General features: G+C 39.0%; 1 protein-coding gene across 1 annotated transcript in view; it reads left to right on the top strand.

The window, feature by feature from the left end:
* ARID5B (AT-rich interaction domain 5B) overlaps positions 1-27528 on the top strand; it is a gene marked incomplete at both ends in the record, with an annotated part of 174687 nt that overhangs the window by 121765 nt on the left and 25394 nt on the right. Inside the window, 3 exons of the mRNA XM_084245276.1 lie at positions 13427-13539; positions 19484-19688; positions 21612-21664. Of these exons, the coding sequence (XP_084101402.1) occupies positions 13427-13539; positions 19484-19688; positions 21612-21664 (371 nt within the window). The remainder of the gene's footprint in view (positions 1-13426; positions 13540-19483; positions 19689-21611; positions 21665-27528) is intronic.

Here is a 27528-nt window from a genome sequence, read left to right as displayed (position 1 = left end):
CACACAGCTATGAAGCCAGGTGATAAGCTTGGGATCTGTTGGAAGGAAACATGGATGCTGCCAAGCAAGGTGGGCTGTAGGTGCATTTCTCCTGCCCCCAGAAGTCCTGAAATTCCAAAGTCTCTCCTCACCCAGTGAGGGCTTCTTTTGTTTTTCAGCCCAGCCCATCCGAAGCTAGCAGGTGGCAGGCATTGCCGCCAAATGCGTAGTATTGCCCTGATGGCTTCATGAGTATTTTCCTCTTGTCCCTCCCATTTGGGTCTGAACAAACAGCTGGGAGTGTGGTGCACAGAAGTCCCGCCAGAAGGACCCGCGGTCCATGTGCTCCAAGTGAGCTTTCTCAGTTGTATGTTTTGGCATTTAAACACAGTGGGAATGTCCTTGTCAGCTCCCATTTGACTTTATTAATTGCAGTTCCTTGGAAAGTGTGTTTTAGCAATGTGGTCTTGGGATGACAGAGCTTGCCCTGCAGAGAACCCAAGTGGAGGTATTGAGAACCCACTGAAATGCCATCTGCTGCTAAGGTGCTGCCGCGATCCCATGTGGACCGCTGGCACCCGCGTCTCTGGGGGTCTCTCTTGGCTCCGGTGCTAGTCGCGTGGTTTGAGGCAGAGTGCAGATTCTCTGGTCTTCCAGAGAATGGTTTGGACTACATGGTGCCTTAAGCTCTAGAATTCCATCATTTATAAATTACTCAGATGAAGAATCCTACTGTCATCACATCTGTGGATTCGCCAACGCCTAGCAGGGGTCTTTGGTTCCAAATCCATTTGAAAAGCCAAGAACCATTTTCTCCTCCGCATCTTATAGTGACTCTGGCTCTGTATTTTAGGAGACCATCAAAGCTAGTACTCGAATCTAGATTTTAATTTTTTAACCTACCTCTGGATATTCCTAGACTATATGGAAGTGTGGATCAAGGATTCCATTTTATTAGCGGTGTCGCAAGAGGCTGTCACCTAGCAGCTCTGTATTTTTTCCAAGCTACCCCCCACCGACCCACCCCCACTTCCCTGAGCCCTGAGGCTGTGGTTAATAATGTCAAAAGAATGTTTTAAAATTGCTCTTCTGTTGATTCCAAAGAGCCAGACCCCTCACGTGGTTACAGTCCTGGGCTAGGAGTCAAATTCTAAATTTAATTCCAGCCACTATGAATGTCCTAAATCCTGGCTTCTTCACCTCTTCGCTATGTTTCAGTTTTCCCATCTGCAAAATAGGCATAAGATGCCTTGCTCCACAGAAATATCTGCAAATAGCTTTGTCATACACAAGGACTGGCATTATCCTGAAGCGGATATCATTTTTCATTCTAAGTAGGAATTAAACAAAAGCCCTTTGAGTTTGCACCTTGTGTAAATGCTTGTGCTTAAATGCTCATGAATTTCAGAGGTCAGTAAATACCACCCCCCTCTTCTTTATTATTTTTTTTTTTTTAAAAGCTAAACAAGACTAACTAGGGAACTCATTTTGGAATAAAAAGACATGAAAGAGGTTATTTCAGCTTGCACAAGAGTACAAAGAAGAACAAGAATCATCATGTTTGTTAAAGAACTCACAGCTGTTTAATTTTATAGTAAAATTACTTGAAGAACTTTGCTAATTCAAAGACAGAACCAAACAACTGTTGTTGCAAAACCAAACTTCCACGTGTGAGTGGAAAAGCCAAGTTAAGATTAATCTGCTTCGAAAATCATATTAAAAAACACAGCATTTTTGTTAATGTTGCTTGGAGGAGCGGCTTTTATCTAAAGAGAAGACACATGAAAGAAGGACATGGCACATTTACTGGTAATAAGATGAAAAATAGTTTATGTTCACATGTACTTTGCCCCCAGCTTTTTTCTTAAACTGCTCGGTCTGTTTTAATATCAGGTTTGTTTGCTTTTTGGGGATGGGCCTGTTAGGCAGGAAATTGTCAAAGGCGTACAGCAGAAATTTTAAACGATGTTTTAAAAAAATGAAAATCCAAAATTGGGCAACCAATTATTAAATTTGGAGAACAGATTTTTATAAAATTGTATTTTTTGGAAGCATGAAAAGATAAATTCTGTACCTACACTGGTTCTATAAATTCCAAATTTCCATATGTTGCCTATTGTCAGAAACAAACCATTCTTTTTTTTTTTTAAGTGTTTTTTTCTTCCATATTAGGGAATTATTCAGACTTCTTTCCTTGGTTCCTATAATTCCAAACCAGTTGGAACATCAGTCTATTTTTGGTTATGAAGGAATTTTTAAAATGTGGGCATGATTGTTTTAAAGTTCTAAATCTCATAAAAATCAATTTGCCACATATTTAACAGTTGTAACTGTAAATATAGTGAAGCCATTGTATTCCAGAAAGACAAAGTTCTAATTTCAATATTACAAGCTGCCTCATCTCCCAATCCCTCCCTTCCCTCCTTAGAGAACTGCTAAATGTAAATTCTAAAACAGATAAAACAACATCAGGTTGTGGTTGTGATTGTTTCTGTGAAGGATAATTTTCTTACCTGTATTTGATTCAACTCTCTTGTTAGTTTCTGGGCTTTTATGCTTATCCCACCGTATCACCTAGATTCACCACGAGAGGGCAACCGAGAGTTTACTTTCTGCTAACAAAGCTAGAAATGGTTTTAATATCAGCTAAGTGTTTTAACTTGCTAAGGATTTATTTCCCCGCCTTCCGATTGCCACACATGCAGTCTCTGAGTTTCCACTAACAGCGTATAATAATCCAAATAAAGTTCTTCAGAGGGAAAATATAGACAGACTGGTGCAGACAAGAGGTTTTGCCCAAATAAGGATCTCTTTTGTTGAGACCCCATGTGTTAGATAACCATCAACTGACAGTTGGTCATGAGTTAATAATGTTGGATGCTGAAATATGCATACCATGTGCTATAAAAGAGTTTGGAGGACAAAGACAAATACTGCTATAGTTAGATATCAGAAACATACCAGAGGTGTGCAAACTGCTTCATTGGATGTAGGTTGAACCCACTAAATAATTTCATAAAAGTTCTCATGTTACAAGTATCACACAGGATGTATTGTATGCATTGCATGTTTTGTTGATTTTGCAGGGATTTTAGTCTTAATCTCTCAGCATGTTACTGCCTTAAATGCTATAGCAACTCTTGCCTTCTAAGAAAAGAAAATATTTCCTAAGCTTATTTCCACTGCTTCCTTTGCTGTTCTTCTATTTTTACAATGGGAACCCTAAAAGGGGGGAAGAGAGGGGGCCCTTAAAAGAATCCAGGTGGGTGTGTAGCACTTTGATTGGCATTTGTGTTTGGAGAGCTGTTAACATGTAGTTATATTTGTGTGTTGCTGCTGACATAGGAATCAAAAGGTGAGGGATGGATGGAATAGACTTTGATTCAGATGCTGTGGCAAGTTTTTTGTGAGGATGGGACCTGGGGCTGGAGGGACACTTGAGCGCCCATCTTCTCGGATGTCCCATGGTCATTTTGGTGCTAAGAATGATTGGGGCAAGAATGTGTCTCCTCCCCTGCCGCCTGGAATTCAAGCTCTTTTGTTCTGTCAAATTGTATGGGCTTATTGGAGGGCCTGACTTCAGTGAATAATCTCACTCTATGTTGTGTAAAAACTTGGGACTTGACACTCCTTGGCAAAACTAAGACCAAACACTTGCTATTAGGTCTAACTGTATGTGACCTCTCTACTTACTTGCAGATGAAATCTCCAAAACAGGAAAGCATAACTAGACTTATTGGACAATTTGTAATCAAGAAGCTTCTAGCTTCCAACTAGCCCAAATCACTCAAAATCGGTTTTCTCTTATTTTCTTTGCAAATGGCTTACATTATAACCTACCCCTGTTGGCAGCAGGAAAGAAAAAAATAATTAGACACCTCTTTTTTTCCTTCTCTTTTTCTCTCCATGCCCCCACCTCCAAGTCTGTTGTCAAGGCTTAACTTTGGCTTTGACATCTTAGTTAATGGAGTTATGAAATAACATCTTCATCAGAGCCATTTAGTAACCTTGAGTTAATAATTATCAGATTTGAATTTTACAAAGGAGATGCCTCAGCTTCAGCAAGATTTGCATGTACTAACATCTTTCTATATGTCACTGTCCTCCACTATAGTGTATGAAATCTTAAATGTATTAAAACTTTGAATCATGAATTTTGCTAAATATTCAGCCTTACATGTTAAGCTTGTTCTATCTAATCTTTAACACATCATTCCAAGGATGTATCTATAATCATAACATTTACTTGTTGACTAAACCAGCATTTCCCAAGAGAAAGATAGATAATTCAAGACAGACGTGGATGAAAATATCGTAGTAACCACATTTAAAAGGTAAAAGGAACAGCTAGAATTGACACTCATAATATATCTTATTTAATCCAGTGTATCCAAAATATCATTTTTTATGTGATTGACACAAGATGTCATTAGTAAGATATTTTTCTTATTTGGTCCTGCTTTTGAAATCTAGTATGTATGTTACACTTACAGCACAGCTCAATTTGGAGTAGACATCTCAAGTGCTCAATAGCTGGTGGTGACCACATTGATAATGTAGCTCAGACATGTTTTACCATATACTGAAAAAATATGGGAAGATGTTATAACTTCTTCCATGTGTTCTTTCTGTTAATTTTTAATTTATATTAAGATTTCTGATACCATTAGATACTAACCTGTGCCGTGGTACCAACATACTCTCATTCCAATTAACAGAACATTGAGCTTGTCCTGACAGGTTATAATCATCATCTTGTAATTGAGTTACAGATCTTGTCACCTCCTCTCCACGCACCCCCTAAAAGCCCCTTTCTCTCCACATTTTGAACCCTCACTCCTCCCTGCCCCGACATACACACTTCTACACAGTCTGTGAGCAACTTGGTATGATGGTAGAATTTTTAAAGTTGTTGTCCAGTCATATGACTCATACATAGCCACAAATAAATGAAGCTCAGAGATGTATCTGTAGCTCATAAAGAAGGAAGGAATGAGGACTTATATATGAACGAAGAAAAGTGTCTCGGTCTTAGACAAGCAAGTATCGTTATATTTTTACTAAGTAAGAGGCAATCCTGCTTTTACAATTTTTCTTTCTGAAAGGCAGAAAAGCCTAAGGTGAGTAAAAAATTCCCTTAGAACACATTCCTTTAGGGACATTCTTTCAAAGAAATTGGGATCCTATTACTTGATGATCTTTTACTTTCTCTTGTGGGAATGTGTTTGGAAAATTGAAATATGTCTCATAACATATAGTCCAAGTATAAGAAGTTGAATATTTCCATGTTAACACACACACACACACACACACACACATACACATAAACACACACACAGAGGAAATGTTTTCCAAGTGGGAAATGTTTTCTTTAGAGATGTAACAAATCAATTACCCTCAATGTTGAAAATGGAATATCTTATTTCCAAACCTGGAAAAAGAATGGCTGAACAAGAATGTTCTGTTTATATATGAGTTTTAAAACTGATCTGATATTTACTGCTCCTTGCAAGGCTGTTCAGTACAAAAATGTAACTTCCTTCTGGGCTGTTATGTTCTATAGTAATAGACCATATCAATCATGGACTAGAGTGATCAGGTCTATTGATTGTAACAAAAAGGAAAAAAAGAGAAAAAGAGATACAAAAACTAGTTCTTTATATTTAAGAGGCCCTATCTTTATAAAACTTCATAAATGAAACAATCAGATGTCCTTAAAAAGCATTTCCAGTGTGGATCTTTAAATAGACTAAAATTTAAAAAAAAAAAAGGGACAAGTATCTTAGATTAATATTCTATTCTTATTATAGACAATTATACTAAGAAAGACTAAATCTGTCTTATTGAATCGTTTTCAGAAAATGGAAACATGAGTTATTTTGAAATTCTAAGTACATAGTGAGCGATGAAACAACACACTTATTCTAATTGCAGTCACTCTCATGCAGTTCCTTCCTCCAACATCCAGTATGATTTTCTCCATTAGGAGAGGAATGCAGGGCCTGGAGAGGGCTCATGGGTACCTGGCACTGGGGTGATGAGTGCTCCAAGAAAGGAGTTGCCAGATAGAAGCGAATAATAAAGACGGAGTTTTCTAGAGTCCATTTTTGATTCTGCTGGGTTTGCCTCTAGACAACACTGCGCCCTGGATCTTAAGGACCAAGCTAAGTTCTCAGGTGTCCTGAACTGTTCTCAGTTGTCTCCTTGTAGAATGTTTGGAATTATAAGACTCTTGAAGGCATGATATATTGACCTCATTCCTCCACCAACAAATAAGTGGTTTCAAAACAGCTGTGAGCCACCACCTCTACCCCCTTACAGGTCCTGAAGGGGAACTTTCACTAAGAATGGAACCCCATTGGCAGCCAAAAGAAACCAAAGAAAATGTGAGAGCTTGAAAGACCTGCGTGGATTTCAGTCTCCTTCTTTATATTCAGAAATCTCTCCTTAAAGAATCAATATTCTGAAAACCCAGAATTTCTCCTCAATCTGCACCTAGATTCAGCTCCCACATTTTCCCCAAGTCCAGGCATGGTATTAGAAAACATTCTTCCTTGTGGATAACCCTACTATAGAATTATAAAACATTTCTGCCTTCCTTTGTAGTTCTCTGTATACTTCACAATAATATATAGGTAAATTTGGTCATTTAAATTTCTTTTCCTCCTCCAGAAACAGAGGGGAATATAAAGATAGAAATCTGCCTGCCACTGCTGGTAAAATCTGACTAAAAAAGAGGTTTGCTGGTGTTTTAATGACAAGAATGCATGGAGTCACATGCTTCAAACCAATTAGTAATACAGATGAGCTAGCGAGTTGTGTTCCATTTATAGGTTGGGGGGAGGGGACAAGTCAAATAATCTTTGTTTTTAAGTGAGCGGGAGAAGTGGAGACCTCCAGGGCAGAGAAAAGGCGGATCAGGAAATAGCTATGCAAATCACATGCCTATGAAATTACTGAAACTTTGATCAGGAGCATTAACAATCGTTCCAGCATTCATACGTATGAAACAAGGAGTGAGTAAGACTGGGCATGTTTTGGAAGGGATTACAAGAGTGTTTACTTACATGGTTTGTTGAGCAGTCAATGAAGTCTTTGGCTGTTTTCAACTTAAGCTGCCTGAGGAGTGCAGGTATGACAAATGCAGTCATACATTCCACACTCATTAGCGACTCTCGGGATCTCAGTGATTTTGACCCAGTGCCAGAGGGACTGGACTTCATATAAAACCAGCTTCAATTTTTTTTTCACCTTCTCTTTAACAACACAACTTCTCACTTTTCTACAGGAGGTAGAAGGGGGACCTGAATTCTGGGAAGGTGTTACGGGTGCTACATTGTAGTTAGTAGAGACTGTGACTCAAACAATGTTGGGGTGTGGCTTATAATCAGGCACACTTGGAAATGCAAAACCCAGGTCTTCACCAGGCCAGCACCAGTCCTTGTTCCTGACTATGTGGTTGTGGCCTTGGTAGCATTCGAGAATGAGGACATTCAAGGCTGGCTCTAATCTGATTTCACAACTCTGGACACATCTTCCTACTGCCTTTATTTAAGACAAAAAATTACTCTTAAAAGGGATCTGTCAGAACAATTACCAAATGATAAAACTCCTGCGGCATTTATTTTAGCATGCCAATTGCTTAAAATTTATTATTTATGTTAGGATGTCAGTGGTGCTTGTTAATGACCCTGTGTGTTCCTATCTCAGACAATACAGTTGCTTCTCAGACATTTCTGTTGGTGTGGAAGATTGTTTATGGGAAAGGAGAATAAATGTAAACTTGAATATTCTTTTTGTGTAATTAGTGCTTTGTGAAATCATGGAACGATTCGGCCAATTAATAACGGAGTGCCGTGGGCCTCTGCTTTCCTGCACTGCTCTGTTAGGTGTGGCATCGTGATGCACTGTATTTTTGAAATAAAATATTTCAGGGAATCATTTATAAATTTTTAAAGTAAAAATATTGGTTTTCAGTTAAAGCCAAAATGAAGGCTGAGAGCTTGTTTTTCTTTTCTTTTTTTCCCCCAAGTATTCGAAAACTGAAATTCTGTAAGAGATTATCTGTGAAATGCCTTTCTTTTATTACACTCATAAATTTCAGGAGTGGCTTTGATCAAGCCTTCTGTCATTCTTGGTTTCTAAGTCTTACTCATACGTTAATAACTTTAAAAACACTCATCCTATTTTTGTTGTAGTGAAAGAGGAAGTTTCTAAATAGTCAAAAGGGAAACATTGAAAATAGAACACAGTAAATGATAACTAAATTAAGGTAGGCCTTCCCCCCCCCCCCCGCCCCCCAGAAAGAGCAGTGCTCCATGTTCAAACTTGCCAGGGTATTTTAAGATGATTGTCTGTAAAGAAAATGTACCAGAGAATTGAGAACCTCAGAGGAATGGCATTACAGAAATGCAAAGTATTATCGGTAATACCACCCTATACATAGAACAATGTTTGTCAGTCCCTAATAATTCAATCAGTGGAGTTTACTTTTCTGGCTTGTGTTTAGTGCTTCAAACACACACACATACACACACAGAGTTAGCAAATCAAGTGAGTTAATGTGCTGTTACTCCTCTGGTCATTGACCCTGGGGGTCAAACTCAGGAAAATGATGGCTGCCTTCTCATCTCCCTAACTCTAGCCCCCCCACCCCCCTCAAGCAAATCCTATCTCTGAGTGGAAGTTCAGAAAGAATTTCTGGAGAGAATATGTAGCTGTATTGGCAACAAAATCTTCTCTGCAAATTGAGAAGAAAGAGTTGCTAACTGATGAGTCAATCCAGCTTTTATAGCAGTTTATCTTTGTGGTATTTCCAAGAGCATAAATGTTATTGAGAGAGAGAGAGTTAGAGAGAGAGAGAGAGAGAAAGAGAGACATGACAGGAAGAACACAGTAGAAAAAAACAGTAGCATATAAGCCAAAAGCAATTTACTTTGCCAGTAACTGGTTACATTTCCTTTGTTTTATTATTATTATTGCAAGAAATGGGGTTGAGAGGAAAGTTTCCCACACCTGCACTGCCATGACACATACTTGTCAGAACCTATAGTGAAGCAAACATATAAATGAATGAAGTAAATATATAAATATATAAATGAGCTAGGCTCTTAAAGGGAAAATAATTCAAACTTGTTTTGTTCTATTGCCTTTAAATAAAAAACTATAACTATAATTTATTAACTTGAAGGAGTTTTTTAAAAAGGGAAAAACAAAGCAAACATATGGGTCAGATGTCTAAGTAGCCTGGAGCACTAGGGGTAGCTCATCCCCCTGGGATTAACACCTATAGAAATAGCAGTGACTTCACAAAGGTGAATACTTGTTAATTTCATGGCACTGAGTAAGAGGAACAGATGGGTAGTTAGAGAGGAAAGAGATTTAAAAAAAAAAAAAAAAACCACAGAGATATTTCCCTGATTAGGCAGAAGAGTCAGTGGCTCACTACAAGGGTATGATACCCCAAGTTTTTATAGGGACTCTGTAGCTTTAGTGGAAGTCTTCTCACCGACTGCTGAGTCAGGGACCCCACTTGCTGTCAAGTCTGTAGGATGATGTTTGGTGCCTGGGATGGGCTGCTGCACCCTCATGCTATGTGGTATTTGAGAGTGTTTTCATTTGGGGAAATCTCCCTGTGCCTGCAGCCTAAGCTAATAATATAAATACCTCATTATGAGACAGAGTGAGCATGTGTGTGTGTCTTACAGAAAAGTTAAAGCAGGGGCCCTGGATAAAGTCCAGTTGCCTGGGTTAGAATCCTTCTGCTTCCAGTGACCAATTGCAATGAGCTAAGAGATGTAATTTCTCTTCTGCCTCAGTTTTCTGGTCTGTAAAATGGGGACAATCATTGTGCCTTCCTGATGACTTGTTTGAACTTTAAATGATGTTTTATATGCAAAGCATTCAGAACAGACACTGGCACAGAGGAAGTACTCCATTATGTATCAGCTATTATTCTTATTCATGTATAATATTGAACATATTCATGTGGAGAACATTTACTAAACTCTATGATGGACTGGGCCAGGGCTGGGCAATGACTTATATACACGTGTAAGAATAACTGTGCCTTCATTGCTTCACACTACCTTTTTTTTTTTTAATAGTAATAAATAGAGCCAGTTATGCTATCAGTAAGTTAAGCTATCAGTAAGTATGGCTTCCCAGAATGGCTTTGTTGATAGAGACTGGTGTTATGCAAATCCTGGAGCAGGTCTAATTCTGGAGTCTTAGGGTTTGGTACAAGTCCTTAGCTGTCCAGGGCAGCTGGGAGGACCTGGGGCTGTTTTCTAGGTAAAAAAATTCCAAATCAGAACTAGCTTCCTCCACCACTGACCACACCATAAAAATTTGTTTTTACTCATCCACTTAACAAATTATTAGTTTTATTGACCCTGTAAGGGAAAAAAAAAAATGTAATCTGGGTACCAGAACTTCTACTCTCTCCAAATGTCAGTCCCTCAATTCCAAAACTTTACCTGCTGGGGTCTGGTGGATCCAAAGTTCTCAGATTGTACTCTGGGGGTCCCACCCAGCCCTGCACATTCCATTCCCCTGGGGACTTTAAACAGCTGCTCTTCATGTATTTGTGTATTACATCTGGGATAAGATTATGGGCGCACTGAGATATCAGACACAATGGCTTCACAGTAATCAGGGCCTACAGGATTCCCATCTCAATTCCCAATGCAAACTAGAGTCAGTGGTGTTTCCAGAGCTCAATAAAAGGAGCAAAGGTGAAAACAGTTTTATAGGTGCTCAGGTGACAGGTATGCGCGTGGTCAGTTCCTGAAGACATGAAGGAGCTATAAGTGAACATCTTTATTTCCACTAATGACATGTCCGTTCAACAAATTCATTTATGCAATGTTCCCTGCTGGGTGGGCACTGGGGCTGACTGGGAAGAATCAGGGATGGACCTGCCTATAAGGATGCTCCAGTTTAGAATAAGCCACAGGACACAGCTAAAAGCACAAAGAACACAGTGAGAGGCTCAGAAGAGGAGTTTGGAGGGAAGATCAAAGACTCGAGTGATCGGTGGGGCTTAGTAACCAGACCTGAAATATCAATGTACTTGCCTTAGAAGGAACCAATGTTTTTTTTTCTCTTGATCAAATTTCGTTCAGTGTTTAAGTTTGTGTGACCAGAATATTAGGTGCTAGTCTGTTCTAAATTTGTAATTCTCAGAATCCAGAGGGGAAGGACATGTGCTTCTCTGGGTTTTGAAAACAGCTCAAAGAATGAAGAAAATAGACCCAATTTGGAGATGACTTATTGTCAGTTCCCGGAACCTTTGCCTTTATTTAAAACAGCCTGTTCAGTGCAAGTTCTCTAGATCTGAAAGGCCTTCAGGGATTTGAAAGCTTTTCTGGAAATAAATGCCTTGTAGGTTTAAATGCTTTTTACCAATATGATCATAGTAACAAGTCTCAGAACAGATGTGATATTGTTTTTGTTTCTTTTAGTGAAATGCCTCAGACCAGCCCCCAGTTCTCTTTGTTTCTGTCAAGCTTGCTGCTTGGCTATTATTTTGATTAGGAACTTGAAAGTACATTCGTCCCTCCCGGTCATTACAGACTTAGCACTTGGGTCAGTTGTGGAAACACTTCTGTGCTACACAGTCTCCAGACCAAAATAGTCCACGCCCTGGCTCCAGGCTGAGGTGGGTGCCACGCAGGGAAGGTGGCATTAGGGCTCTGACATGGGAACAGGAGGTCAGGATCTACAAAAGAGGCTGGATGAAATCACCAGCCCCGTGCAGGGAGGTGGAGAGAACAGAGCCCTCCCTGCCAGTCTGGCAACTCCAGCTAAGTCTTCAGAGCTCATCCCACACACTCCGTGCTAGTCACTGCTGTGTGTTTACATGAGTAATGGAGCTGCCGGGGGAGGGGAGTTGTAAGCAGAGCGCTGAGCCTCACGGTTTGCATTCAGAGGGAAGCTGACATACACACCAAGTCAAGTCAGACTTCCAGGGACGTGGCCGGGAAGCAGTCACATGCTGTAGCTTTCATGAGCGCAGACATCATCAGGCAGATGTTTGTCGACTGGAATGGGTAATCGCTACTTTCTCTTCGCTAGATTCTTGTTTGTGAGCTTGTTTGCCTTTGAGAATTCCAGGCTGGCTTCCTACGATGAACTTTCAGACAAATGTTTTGGGAAATGCGAGGAAAGTGGATTTGGGAGGGGGGCGGTTGAGCCCCCAAACCACTTTCTAAACTGTTGCGTGATTGTAAAGGCAGTTCTGCTTTTCTGAGTTTTACCAACAGCAAAAATGATATCCTCAGTAGGAAATCAAGTTAGTGGGATTAATTGTGTTTGTCAGATGAGTATAATGTAAAATGTCTGTAAACCACTGGTTAACGGAGTGACTTAAGTAAGATTAATAGTTAAGAGGATTTGAGTTGTTTAGATTAGGCATTGTCATAATCATACTTTAAAGTAATGAAAGTGTGGGTACCTTGAAAGAACTGAAAGAAACTGCTTGAGGTATAATTCATTCCTTTGGAATTGTTCAAGGAAGGGCTAGTTAGTTAGTTGGTTTGTTTAAATTGTGTTTAACTCTTGGTGATTGATGAAGTTAAATGTGAAAGCTGATGCCGGACACTCGTTGCACTCAGTAAAGAGCAGCTTTATCCCCCTCCCCTTTCTTTATGAATGTTATAGACAATCAAGCTTAACATCAAGGATGAAATACAACTTTGATTTGCATCTTGTCTATGCTTTTCAACCGTATAATCTCCACAGAATCAGGCTAACCTCAGGATGATCTTCAGAAGTTATTTTAAATAACCCTCCAGATCTTCATAAAAAAATATAAGAGAATAGGCTGACTTCAATGTATTTGCCAGGTTTGTTGAGATTTGAAACATGCTGGTGGCATTATTAGTAAATACAAGTAATAATAATATTTTTCAGGTCGTTATCATGAATGTCTCTCTTTATAGCTATCTTTATTTAATTACAATTTGAGATAACGCTCAGGTCTTCACTTATAAGGAGAGATGTTTTCAAATGTTACATTGCTGTAATTCTGTGATGGGCTGGCTTATCACTTAGGTTTCTGAAAACAAGACTGAAAACAAAAAACAAAGACTGATCTTTGGAGCCTGGTTCAGGGTTATCTTTTAGTACAACCTGTTTCTTTCTTTTCTAACAATGGGGACTTGTGTTTTCTTTAACATCATCTTTTAAAACTAAGAGCTTCATTTTAATTATGTTATTGAGACATGTTAAAGTATAATAGATCACTTGGGGAAACATACATAGAAATGTATGGTTTACCAAGATGCTTGTCAGAGAGAGAAGCATACATGAGGGTGTCTGTCACAGATGTGTACATTTTTCTGAACAATAGGAGGGGATGACTATAGGAAGATTTTCGGTTTTTAATAAGGAAACCCATGAAAATGAAAATATATCTCAATTGTTCTTCTCCATTTGTTTTCAGCGCCAAATCTTAAAGGCAGACCACGCAAAAAGAAACCATGCCCACAGAGAAGAGATTCATTCAGTGGTGTTAAAGATTCAAACAGCAATTCCGATGGCAAAGTCATTGCCAAGGTATGGTCATTCCTTCCATGCTATTCATTTTGCTGTTTTTTTGTTTGTTTGTTTGTTTTTTTTTTTTTTTTTTTTTTTTTAGTTCTCCTTTTTCTCTTTATCTCTCTGATCTTCTGTCTTGCTGGTCGTTTTCAATTCAGAATCTGGCTTTGGTATTCACAGCTCTCTACTGTGTATGTTCCCGCCACCTCCCCTCCCCGCCCCTTGTAGCTGGGGGGAACTGTAGGCATTTTGATTAGACAACAGAAAGACTTCCCACCTCCCAGTTTGGCCTGTTGCGTAAAGGACAGATGATTAAGCGCCCACGTCACTGAGGCTGAGATTTCATAGTAGGTGACACAATGACATAGTTTACTCTGCTTGTGTCAAAAATAGATCAGCTGAACCATCCTCTTTCTGAATATGTTCTCTAAATATGTTTCAGAGATTAACAGAGAATGCAATTAGAAATGACTAGAGTCAATCTTTTTAGTTACGTTTATTTCAAAGTCACCTGTAATTTGCATTAAAGTAAAATTAAAGACCGCAGCAAAATATTTAGTTGTGTACATGCATATACCCATCTATACAATTATAAGCTTTTAATTATGTTTTCTATGAATGCAGAATGGAAGTAAAAATTCTAGGCTTTATTCAGGGCCTGGACCTGTTGTGCCTTCACATTCTCTGGAATCTTGAAAGTGGCTGCCTGAGGTATTCAGCACCAGGAAGGGTGAAGTGTCACTTCATATTTTTAGACTTATCTTTTTGGCTTTTGTGACCTGGGGTCAGATTTCCATGGTACTGTTTACTGAGTGTTTGCATCTAGGTGTTGTATCGGTGTCAATGACAGCAATAGCTTCTTTAGAACCTGAATTCAAGATTTCAGTTGACACCTCACTTCCAGATCCAATGACTAAATTTCCCAAAATGGAAGTTTTGGTTATTCTAAAAGAATTTAGAAGATTCTAATGCAGAAAAACATGAATCAGTTCTGTGTTGACAATCTCCTCTTTTACTGCCATGTATTTCACTCCGCCTCCCAGTGTAATGAAGTAAATCCTAGACATTCGCATTTCTATACATTTCATCTCCAGGGATGGTTGTTTCATCTGAAGACATTTTGATTAATATTTCTTCATGTTTCCAAGATGGCAAAGGGTTAAAAAGAAATGAGCCACTAGAAATGTGCATTTTCTGGCTAAAAACAAATCCATCTTTCTCTACAGTTATTTTTGTTCTGCTAATTTAACCTTCTATGAGTGAGCCCTTGTGGATACCAAGAATGACATTTTTTCTGATAATCTGGACATGTAAGTCCTAGAACTACCTTCAAGGGCCTCAGCTTTCATGGTCTTGAAAGGATGTCAGCAGGAAGAGTTTATTCCCTGTGATGTGATTTGCAAGATACTGCAGAATCAAGCAGTGAGGTTTTAGGATCATAACATTCAGCAGAGCTTCTGCTGCCAAAGTCTTGTGTTGGCGTCCTGCCCCATACCTCTGAGGTGACATCATGTGTTTACCCCAGCATATTCTGTACCTGAGCCCAGCAGGATGAAGCTCCTTCTCCTGTCATTTGGAGTCGCTACCAAAGTATGCCTCTGGGAGGCTTACAGAACTCAGACACAATCTCTAAGAACAGCGCCTCCAATGTCTCTTTTCATCAAAGACAGGTCATGACTCACAGTAGGACCCACAAAACTGAAGAGAAAGGGAGTCTGATCCCCTGTATTGGATGTTCACTGATGTATCCCTCTTAAGAGGACTAGTAGCCAAGCCTGGGTTTTCTAAGTGACCTTTTCCACTTACCCTATCCGTGTGCCATTCAGTCATCCCTCCATTTTGATTTCAGTGGTGAATGGATGAATGTCACGCAGCAGTTGGCTCCTGGGGACTTGTCTGAAAGTCCAGCTCTTCTCAGAGTCTCAGATTACAGTCCTGTCTTGGCTGCTTCTAGAATGTCTGGCAAAGCCACTTCATCTAGAAGAGAGACACTGCTAGAGGGAAACTATGGTGGACTTGTGTGTTGGCACCAGCAGAGAGATGGAAAATTGCTACAGAATTACCAATGGCCCCTGGCCACATTGAGGCCAGGACAATGATTAAATAGGCATTGGTGTCTTAAAGTGATTTTTTTTTTCTAGGAGACCCTGTAGTTGAGATTACAGACTTATGACCATCTGATCATTTGCTGAACTTGGAACATTTTAGGTGGTAGTTTGACTTTATGACCAAGACTTTTATGATTTTATTTTTCAAAATACTGCCTCAATCAGACCATTTCTAACTGTGGACAAGTACCAGCTTCCCGTAGCTCCACAGAACAAAGTTCTTAGAGTGAGCACCCATAGGGTATGTTGTGTGCATAATTGTTAAAACAAATTGAGTCATTTGCCTGTCACCATTAATGTCACACTGTCTCAATATGAAGAAGAAACTAGCTTTGCAAGGTTCTGTTTTCCAAGGGACAGAGAATTTCACGGCTTTCCAAAGACAGCAGTCACATGATGGGGAAGAGGCTTCCAGATCTTTGATGATGTCATGGATGTGTCCATTTTTCTAGAAATATCATGAATGCATTCAACCCAAATCCTTCAATTTCTCTTGAGTTATTTTACAGCAACAGAAATGGGGCCCAAACCCATTTCTTGGTGATCTACACTAGAGAAATCTTCTTTGCTTAGTACCTTAATGAAGGTACCTTGATAGAAGGCAGATGACTTTTCACTTCCTGTAAGCACTTTCCAGAGGCAGAAGTGTATAAGGGATGGTTTATGTTCTTCAAGGAGCATACAATGGGAAACCATATTGTGCAATAAATTAATTCATTTAAGTCACAAGATAGACTTCCAATATTTCACAAATATTATATTTTCATCACATTTGGTCCTCATAGCTACCCCCCAGAACTAACTCTTCCCATATCCTGAGGGAGAAAATGAGGGTCTCTTAGCAAGTTAGTGATCATTTCAAATTAGACTCCCACTTCTTTCCTGCTGGTTCAGCACATCTTGATGCCCCAGTTGAGTCTGGATTAGTTATAACTCAATCCAGGAAAAGGATTTGGTTAATGTCAAATAGGTGATGGTTCAATGAAAATGTTAAATGTCGATTCTTTAATTAGCACTTGTTCAGTCACTTTGTAAAACCCAAAACTCTTAGTGAACTCAACATGTGTGAGGTGTTCAGGTTGGGAAAACAGACCTAGTAGCTAACTGTCACCATCAAAAGTTTGGACTTTCTTAAGGTCAACACACAGACTAGCTCCTATTTGATATTTCACAGGTTAAAAGGCTGAGGTTGTTTTGAGTAAATGTGAAAAAAAAAATGGAAAAAAGATTTTGGCCTGGTTCTACCCAAGACCAAAATAATACCCTAAAGGGCTCATTTATGTGAATTGAAGAAATGTGTGGAATGAGTCCAAGCAAGGAAACCATTGTTTGCTTACAAAGCAGCTGGCCCCCAGGAGCAGTTTGTGTTTATCTGGACCCTTTGCTGCAAAGAAGGCAGTCAAGTGACTTTGGACCTGGTTTGTGTACCCTCTTTGTTCTATCTTCTGTTTCTGGATGTTTCTGCACAGGTGAGGCAGAAAATTAGGCAGCTATCTAGGTAAACCTCATACACCCTTTACAGTGATACTTCTGACCCAAGAATATAGATAATTGGCCCATTTCCACTGCGAATCTAAGACAGCCGGTGGTTTTGCATGCAAACCTTACATCTACTGCTGATTGTACAAGAGTTGGGGGTGAGGCTGACCTAAGCTCTAAACCCAGAGTTCTTCCCTCACTAGTCAAATGACAAAATACATAACTTTGCTCAGCTTCAGTTTCCTCAACTCTAAAATATGATTCAGTTCCTCCTTTCCATGATTCCTATGACATTAAATAGACTTTATGAATCTCACAGCGTTGGATCTGGCTCAGTTGAGGTACTCAATTGATATTTGATTCCTTCCCTTTGTTCAACATGTAATAGAAGGAATGAGGAAGCCCTTTTATACTTTGGCAACTACCTGGTTCTATCTTTCCCTTCTCCTGTGATAAATCACATCTCTAAGCTGTAAATTTTGTAATGCCTAGTAATAAGATAAGTTCTTTTAATTGGAAGTGTGTCTTCACAACTGTTATAATTTAAAATTTTTGTAAGAGTGTCACTGAGGTATAGTGTTTAAAACCATAATCCCTAGAGTGAAACTACCTGGGTCAGACTCCACTCACTACTTACAAACTTGTGCACGATCATGTGATTTTGTGTTTGTTACTCACCCTCTCTGTTCTCAGTTTTCTCATTAGGGTTGTGAGCATGAAGGAAGATAATACCTAAAAAAATGCTTAGAAAGAGCCTGGCTATATAATATGCACTCAAAAAATAAAAAACCCTGAGGGCTTAGGGATAAGCAATGCCAATTGAAACTGGAATGATTTTGTGATTTCAAAAAGCCATTAAATTATAGACTTCATCAGAACTTTAGACTCAACTATAAAATTTTGCAGTGGAAAATGACATAATGAAGTTTCATAAGATGTTTGCCTTAATATAATGTTACAAACTACCAACGTTTAAAAATGTTCTAAGTAAAATTTCTACATTGGAAAGGGTCTTAATCCACTTCCACAGCCTTTTAAAAATTAAAATCTTATCAAAGGTCCAGCTGAATGAGTTGTATGGGAAATTTTATTTTTCTAGGACCAGTCTAAAGATATTAAATAGCATGTTCACTTGAGAGAAAAACCAATAAAGAAAACCCTTACTGAGGATACACTTCCCTGTAATAAATAAGTAGAGCTTATTATGTTGTTAGTGTTTGGGAAGAAGAATCTGAAGGGAAAGAAAAAGGGGTCAGAAATCTGAAATGGAAAACGTCAAATATGTGGGAAGTTTTGATTCATAACATTTGCCTAGCACTGCCCTCCTCTCTTCGATGTTGGATATGGAGATGTAAAGAATATTGGAATGTACACATTCCCCACGGGCGCACTTGAACTCCAAGTTTGACCCTTTGTACTTCCCCCTTTTACAATTAAAATAGCTCAGCAACTTAGCATTATATTTAACAACCATCAAAGGCCTGTTGGAGAACATGGCAGTGAGGGGGAGTGTGAGGTTAGCCGCTCTACACCGAGGTCCACATGCACACTTAACGCCATTTATTTTTTAATTGTGAAGCTTTTCACTTACTCTTCTTGGGTTTTTCACTGACCTCTACTTTTTCCTTTGTGGCAAGTTAGCATCTATTATATTCTCAGAATTGAGTGAAAAGCAAGACTCTCTAGTTAAAGAATGAGATCCTCCGTTTCCTGCTGAGGAGGTATCTGGTCCTCTCAGGTACAGCAGGGAGCTTGCTGGCATCGACATGTTTTTCCAGGTTGCTGAAAGAAGGAACAGCACCATAAGTTTACTCTGAAAAAATAAACCTTTCTTTCATTCTGATACAAACTGCAAAATAGGGGCAATGAATTAAGAAGGCAGGTTTCTTCAGTGATATTAACGGCTTTAGTCCCTTAGGAAAAATAAAGTATGCAAAGAGGTAGAAGAATGGTCCCACCACAGGGAAACCCATTTTGGTTTCACATCAACTTCCTGGTAAGGCATCTAAAAAAGTCTGGCACAGTTGGGCAAACCATAGCCTGTGGCCCCTGTTAATATACAGTTTTATTGGACATGGACACACCCATGGGTTCACACATTGTGCTTGCTACTAGAGTTGAGTACTGCAATAGAGACTTGATGGCCCCCAAAGCACAATATTTACTATCTGGCTTTTTATGGAAATGTAACACACACACACACACACCCGAGTTCAAGACTATTCACATTCAGTGATGCCTCTAAAAAGCTATTTCAGGGCAAGGGTAATTTACAGGTTCAGCCTTCCTACTCAGTTCAGAGTGTCACTTGCTATGTCTTTGTAAGCAATCCTGGGCTGGGCTTGATTTAATGTGGCCATTTTTCCTTTTTCCAGGTGAAATGTGAGGCCAGGTCAGCATTGACCAAGCCGAAGAATAACCATAATAACTGTAAAAAAGTCTCAAATGAAGAAAAACCAAAGGTTGCCATTGGTGACGAGTGTAGAGCGGATGAGCAGGCCTTCCTGGTGTCACTTTATAAATACATGAAAGAAAGGAAAACACCGATAGAACGAATACCCTATTTAGGTTTTAAACAGAGTAAGTATACTTGTTTTCATTTCTGAAATATCAAAACTGCTCAGATTCTTTGAATTGGAAAACAATTTTGACTCAGGAGTATGTTGAAATCCTAATCTGGGGATGATGCTCTGTTTATACTAAATCTACGAATCATCCAAGCCAGGAATTTTTTCCCTGCCTCTTTCCGCTACATTGTTCCCTTCTGGGACAGTTGCAGTGAGATATTTTTAGGCTTGAATCCACTGATTATGACTGGAAATAGACATGTTGAAAGTTTCTCATTTTCTGTTTTGTCAATCTTGAGTGTCTGCAACGCCTTGCCTCTGAGATAATAATATGACGTAGCTTTATCAGGCACAGATGTTGCCTGTGAAAAGACAGCTTTTAAAAGGAGGACATGAAAAGGTGGACAAAACAACCACAAAGAGAAAACATACAGCCTAAGCCCCAAATTTGTTTAGAGATAACAAAACCCTGACTTCAGAGGAAGCAAGCGCACAGATCTGAACTGAGGTCCCCATTTTGAATCACTTTGACAAGTACATTCAAGTGTCATCATATTTATAAGTAGAACAGGGAACTCATAGCTGAGCAGAATTCCACATAAGAGAAGAAACCCAGATCCTGCCCTGATTTCACAACTGAATATATATTTTGCTTCTGGATTTCATGGCACACAAAGCAGTGAGCCCTTGCTTGAAATAGTATTTCTCCAAATGTATCTTCCTAGATTAAAACCATGTGTCATTTTGATGAAGAATGTCAAACCTGTATGTTTTACATAACAATTTACATACCTAATAGCAATTGGCACTGATTGCAAGAGAACACTCGCAGCCATTATAAACTTATATAACTACGAATGATTACAATGTTTGTCTGAAAACTGGTTGCTTGAAATAGAAGTAAAATTAATGTACTATGAACAGCTTTGTTGCATTATGCATTGGTTCAGATTAAATCAAGGCCAAGATAGCTTTGAAATAGTGCAGGGTTCAATGAGGCTTTTCGAACATGTTGTGTCAAGGAGCCTTTTTTAAAAAAAAATATATATATATATATTTCATTTTCCTTACCAAGGATTACTTGAAATTCAATTTCCCTCACTTGTCAAAGAACCAAATCCATAACCATCCCATTCCATGATATTTTAGTACAATGGAACAGGGTGACTAGCAATTTTTCTTAGCTGTTTAACAACATAAACATATGCAAACCCTGCAAAGGGAAATCTGTTTTAAAAATATCCATATATTTCAACATCACACAGGCAAGTGAGGGCACTAAATGGACTCATGACTCGATTCCTCTGTGAATGACGATCTTCCTTCCCTTTGATCTGTTGTATCACAGCTGCCTCAAGTGTGAATATTTATTTTTCTACTCATTGCAAGTCATTGTGTGTTAGTGAAATAAGGTACAAGACTTTTAATATTTCATATAGCACTGCCATCAGACATTCTATTGATAAGGTAATCACACATTAAAGGGGCTGTTATTTATTGATTATGGAGAGTCCTTATCTGAGGCAAGCATTGTGTAGCACCATTTAATCAATGGCTTCTTTCTAAGGGTTGAACGCAACCAACCCCGATTTTGAAATCCCATATTTTCCCCAAGGATGCTGCAAATTGGCTTCTCTTGGGTTGCTGATGGCAACAGGACTAGAACTTTGTTGTCCTTCATCCTAAAAGTAGAATGATTTCCCTATTTGTGAGTGTTTCTTAAGAAATATTTTAAGTGGTAATAATACAGCCTGTTGTTGAATGCTCTTTGGCAAATTGTTTCCTGAGACTGTTGCTCTCTGGGGTACGTCAGTATTTCTTTTTTCTCTTTCTCATTGAAAAAATCAGAACGAAACAGAACAAAATGTTTTAATTGACATTTCTTGGAAATATGTTAATGCAATGCTTATCTAAATACTTATTGTCCCTCTAACAGTTAACCTTTGGACTATGTTTCAAGCTGCTCAAAAACTGGGAGGATATGAAACAGTAAGTGTTTAAGCAACTTAAATGAAATAATTTTGCAATCTTAACTTTCCCCTCCTCTTTGACCAAAATGGAGAAAACGTAAAAGCAAACTATCCCTGGCTGCCTTTTCCAATGGCTCTACACTTTTGGGGGTTTATTGGGCCGCTTTTGGAAACAGTTCCAATTAGTTCCAGGTTTGGCAAAATTGTAAACTTGTCGTAAAAACTACAAGTGGAAAACATATGTAACTCTCCCCTGTCAGGGAAATTAGTTGGGTCTGTAATTTTTTCCCATGTTGAGAAAGGGCTATTATTGTACAACAAGCCAAGATTGCATAAAAGAAATTTCCCTTGGCAACATACCTGACATCTGTTCATGTCTAATATGGGAAATGTATTAAAGGCTTTCAAAAGTAATCAGTATTGGCCATTAAGGAATAGAATGCAGCAGAATCTCCTTGCATTCTGGGGCAAAGAAGCTTTATTAGACAAGGGTCAGTGCCGCATAAACAGGAAGTTATCAAACTTACTCAGAACAGGCTCTGACACTCTTTATCAGCTAATTCTAACTGACAGGAATAGGTTATTTTTAGCTAACAGGAAAATTTGATGGCCACGGATTTTTACAGCATGTATTTTGAACCAATAAAATGTTAGAGCAACAATCTGAGATTACAATCTTGAATTAAGAAGAAAGAACTGAATTAATAGAGCCCACAGAGGTGACATCTGCAATAAAATCAATCGACATTGGAAGATGTCGTCATTGGAACTATTTTCTCCTCCACATAGTCATCAGATTAAATTGTGCAGTTTCTTCTGCAATTGAATAAAACAATTTTTTTTTCTCTTACAAAGTAACCTGGGATGTGTCTATATTGTAGTAAAATGACAGTGAGAGACAGAGTCAAGAAAATGAAATTAATTTTAATCTAAACATAGTAAGTCATGTTTCTTGCCAGATACAGCAAGCATATTGTTCCACAAACTAATATAATGGTTAGATGTCAGGGGCTTGGGATGGGAAAAGATGGCAAGCATTATAAAATTAGGGTAGTCTTGTGTTACTGTAGAGATATCTGCTATGAGTTCTGACTAAAAAAGATCTTTGATGTGAATATATGTATGTAAAATGTTTGGGCCCATACATTTATGTTTATTAGGAAAAATCATACCCAGATTTTCATATTAAAGTGCATTTCAAAGCCATAAATTTGCTTAGAATATTTGTTTTACAAATACTCTATGTAAAAATATAAAAGGTATTTTTTACTTGTTTGGGTCTGTTGATAGGACAAGGAGATCAACTGCTTGCCACTGTGACTCATGGTTTTGCAAACTCTTGAGCTAATTATAGCTTTCATCCATGTGAAAAAGAAGATGATTTATTTAGGGTTAGTATCATAAATTTAGGAGTTAACCCCATAGCCTCGACTTTTAAGTAGAACTTTTAATGTTAAGAATAGGAATACATATTTTTATGAACTGTTACTGAAGATAAGTAATGTGATATTGCCCAATATTATGAAATGTCTTTTTAAACCCAGGAACTTTTTGTTATTCACTGATAGGAGAGTGCCAGCAAATTTTGCAGAATCAGTTTTTCCTGCTTTTGTATCTTCTGTATCTTCACAAGGATTTTTTTCCTTATGCAGTAGCCAGTTGGTGTAGAAAGTACAAAAGAAACTTCTGATAAGTTTCAGGGTATTAGTTATACTCTCAGAACAAGTAGTATTTATTCTTTTGTTGCATGAATGAATGAATGAATGAATGACCACACAATATAATCAGCAAATCACCTGACCACATATTTACTGGGTGTGTTTTTTTTTAAAGATGTATTTATGCATACAAGAGCTGGGGTATGGGCCAGAGATGTGGGGGCAGAGGTGAGAGGATTCACCAGAGACAGAGTGGGGAACAGAACAGGCAGATTGACTGAAATACACTGCTGAGGGGAGCAGAGGGCAAGACAGGAGAGATCTGCTGTGCTATGTGGGTCAGCTCCCTGGTTGAGAATCAAACTCATGCTGCAGCAGCTATGGATACCTTCATAGTGTTGATGCTTAACACCCTGAGCCACCAGGGAGGTCCTTTACTGGGTGTCTTATGTCTACCCGGCACAGTGTTGGACACTCTGGAAAATGCAAAAATATCTAAGCCCACTAGTGAGTCCCATGGCTTACCAACCAGGAGAGTTGGTAATAATAATTACAGTACTAGATGACAAAAGATCAGTGCTCTACTCAGATAAAGTCCTCTCTCACTTAAAAATGAAGGGAGGGGGCCTCCCCGGTGGTGCGGCGGTTGAGCACTGGGTTGCGAAGCTGCCCGCAGCCTCTGCGGCGCCGGTTTGATCCCCGGCTGCTCCCTGGCCACCGGAGGAGGGTCCCACATGGCACGCAGACCTCTCCTGCTGCCCGCTGCTCCCCTCAGCAGTGTACCTCGGTCCTTCTGCCTGCTCTGCTCCCCGCTCTGGCTCTGGTGAATTCTCTCACCCTCCCGCGCTTCTGACTGTACCCAGTGCTTGTATAAATAAATAAAAATAAATCTTTAAAAAAAAAATGAAGGGAGGGAGGAAGGCTTATGACTTTGATGCCATTTAAGCAGAATTTTGGAGAATGGATAGAATTTAGACATGTACTACCATGGCTTTCCAGGAATTAAATGTCAAACTGGGAAATAAAATGGGAAGAGAGAATAAAGTTCAGCATAATAGGAGTTTGAATAACTTAAAGTGGAGTGACTATGTGACTGGGACAAGTGACCAGGAAAGGGAGTCAGGAGACAAGGATGGAGCCAAATGAGGAAGGCTCTTGGCTGCCAGGCCCTGGAGCTATTCAGCAGGGGACAGAGGAGGGAGCTTTGTTTGAAGATTGATAATGAACTAAATTTATGCTTTGCTGCTTTTCCTGCCTTTACAGTGTGGGTGGTACAGTGAAGTAAAGAGAGGGTGGGATGGGGACCATAGAGAGCCATGTTGGTTCCTGCATTCCATCTGGTTATTAGCTTTATGACTCTTTGGCCAAGCCACAAAGAGGACTGACAACCCCTGGGATGACCCTTTTTCTCTTTCCTTTCTTTTCCATCCACCCATCCACTCCCTTATCATTCTTTGGGTCCCTATTATTCTTCAGAATACTCCAAATTTTTTTCATCTTGTTTCAGACAGTGAATCTACATACTTGCTTTACTAGAAAATCTATATATCTGGGGCCCTAAACTGAATGCAGCCAGTTAGTAGACTATTTCCTTCCCTCCCTCTTGTCCTCACACCCTCTTTACTTTCTTTCTTCTTCCTTTCCTTTTTTTAAAATCTTCATACTAACCTTTGGTCTTACTGACATGTAAGTTTGCCACTCCCACTCTGCATTTAAGTTTTTGACCACCTAAGTACAGAATACATTTTTTTTCTCAGCATATTTTAACTGATAAAACTGTGAGATGTTTAATGAGGATTCAGACAGCCCAGGAGATACATGAATACTATCCAAAGTCTGAGGACTTAAATGGTCATCACAGTATAATCAAGGACATTTATCTGTGAGATTACCTGATATCAGAACAAGTGTAGATTTGTCATCTGGAGCTCAAAAGGATCCTAGAATCTTCTAGACAGTAATTCCCAAAGGTTATTCTAGAACAGGGGCTCAAATTTTCAGTGGGGAACTTTGAAGTATGAGTAGGTGTCTACACCTCTATACTGAGATTTAACTCTTGGGTGGGATCTGGACCTGAAAATCAAAGAATTCTTTTTAAAAGCTGTCCAGGTGTTGTTAATTCTGAGTTGACAATAGCAATGATTATTAACACTTATCCTATTGACTCTTCTGGCCCATAGCTCCTCCCTAAATCTGGTATCAAAGGTTAGAACATTGTCTTCACACTGTTACTAAACATGATAGAATATCAACATTTCCTTGGCTTAAAGCAACATAGTTTCCAAAGAGTGTTTTTCCATTTGGTAAAGTGGTAATCCAAGTTGCTACTCCATAAACTATTTTCATTTGGAATGAAGCAAAGTGTAACACCCTAACATTTTTTCACATATTGACCTTTGTACAAAAAGATCCTTTTCCTGCTCCAGTCCATACCCTCATTTTGCAAATGAGGACATTGAGGCACAAGGAGATTAAATGAGTTGCATAGGAGCTTCATGGCATTCTTCAGATTCTGAATTGCTGAGAATTTTTTGCACAATTATTTCAACTTCTGTGGTATCTCTGGCAGGAAAGACATTCATAAATGATCATTTTGTGTGCCTCACATTCCTAGCAGATTCTTATGGACCCTGCTTTTGCCATCTTTTGGGTGATGTTTTGGAAGAAGGATCTAATAACCTACCTTCGTTAGTAGACTTTCATTCAGTTCTTTGTACCTAACATGAACCATGACAGAGATATTAATCATTAGCTGAGACTTTATGGGATTCCTGAGAAAGAATGTATGAACTTAACAGACGGGACCAAAGAAACTGGATGATGTAAATCTTCAGCAATATTAAAAAATTGCAAGTTCAAAATTTGTAGATGGAGTAGTTCTGTTGTTAACATGTGATTGGATAAAGACATCTCTCTGGAATTCCTTCTGGTTATAAAAAGAGGCCATCTTAATTGGCTTGTTTTTGTTTGTGGTTATAAACTATTCCAAACCTTCTGGTTTGAATTGCAGATTATGGATTATTTCATTTCAGTCCTTCACAAGACTCAAATTGAATTTAAGAAAAAAGAGAGAGGGAGAGAGAGAGAGAGAGAGAGAGGAGAGAGCCGAAGTTTTATTTTAAGCTTTCATAGCATTTGACTAATGGCTATATTCAATTCTCTTGCTTCATCTGCCTTTGTTGGAAATCTGCATCGTAGGTCCTTAGATTTAGACATCATAAATTATTGAATGGATTTGATTTCTTAAAAATAGTGTCCTGGCATTTTGATTGGTTGGCAGTGAGGACTCTTCTTTTACAGTCAGATTTCCAACTTCGCCTTCCAAACGTTGTAGGGTATGGGTCACCTGCAGTTGAAGAGGCAGAACTGGACAAAGCTCTGCTGATGAGCTGCAGAGGTCTTCACTTGAGAGTCTGGTGAAGCAATTAAAGCTCCAAGAGTAGCTTGGAGATTTACTAGGATGCAGCATGTTGCGGTGGTTTGTTAAAGTGATTTACATTTGGCTAACATTTGATGGGTGAGTCAGAGGTAACTTTTGAAGAGAAGGTAGTGGGGAAATGGGTCTTGAATAAATCTTATCTTAGAGCAGAGGACCACGCAAGTGGTGCCTTCCAAGAATGTCAGAACGTGAGCTTGCCTCCCTTCTCCCCATGGGTGCGACAGGACCATATTTCTCGGATGGAACGACTCACTTGTCTTCTTTCGGGAAGGATTAGATTTTGACATAAGATTCTGACTCTGACATCCTTTCAAGACATCCTCTGAATCTAACCCTAGTTCTCTGGACAAAGCTCTTGTTTAATTCAGAATTCTCAAAGCCAAAGATGATGTCATATAGTTTTAAAAGGCTCCAGTTCCTGGAGTACTACCAGGAAAAAAAGTCATCTTCCTTGAATTCAGTCCACCCTCAAGGTGTCCTGAGAAAGAGGCTGTTTCTCAGAGCAACCCAGGCAGACGCTCCTTTGACTTCCTATTTCCTACACATCCTTAAACCATGGAAGCACAGAGGACCTACAAGAGTCCTGATTGCTGTTTCCAGACCAGACTGTAAAAATACTAAGATCACTTCATCCCCGCAACTTCAAAGGGAGAGAAATCAAGGCCCCAAGCTTGTGTCTTGGGTTAAAATAATTTTCCAGTTTTTTTGTTTGTTTGCTTGTTTTTTTTTTTTTTTGTTTTAAATGACAGGATAGTTTCATCAAGTGAAATCATGGAAGGGACAGAT

The sequence above is a fragment of the Talpa europaea genome (assembly GCF_964194135.1).
Source record: "Talpa europaea genome assembly, chromosome: 10".
Taxonomy (NCBI): Eukaryota; Metazoa; Chordata; class Mammalia; order Eulipotyphla; family Talpidae; genus Talpa; species Talpa europaea.
The sequence above is the reverse complement of the archived record's forward strand: the minus strand, read 5'-3'. Positions and strand labels throughout refer to the sequence as shown.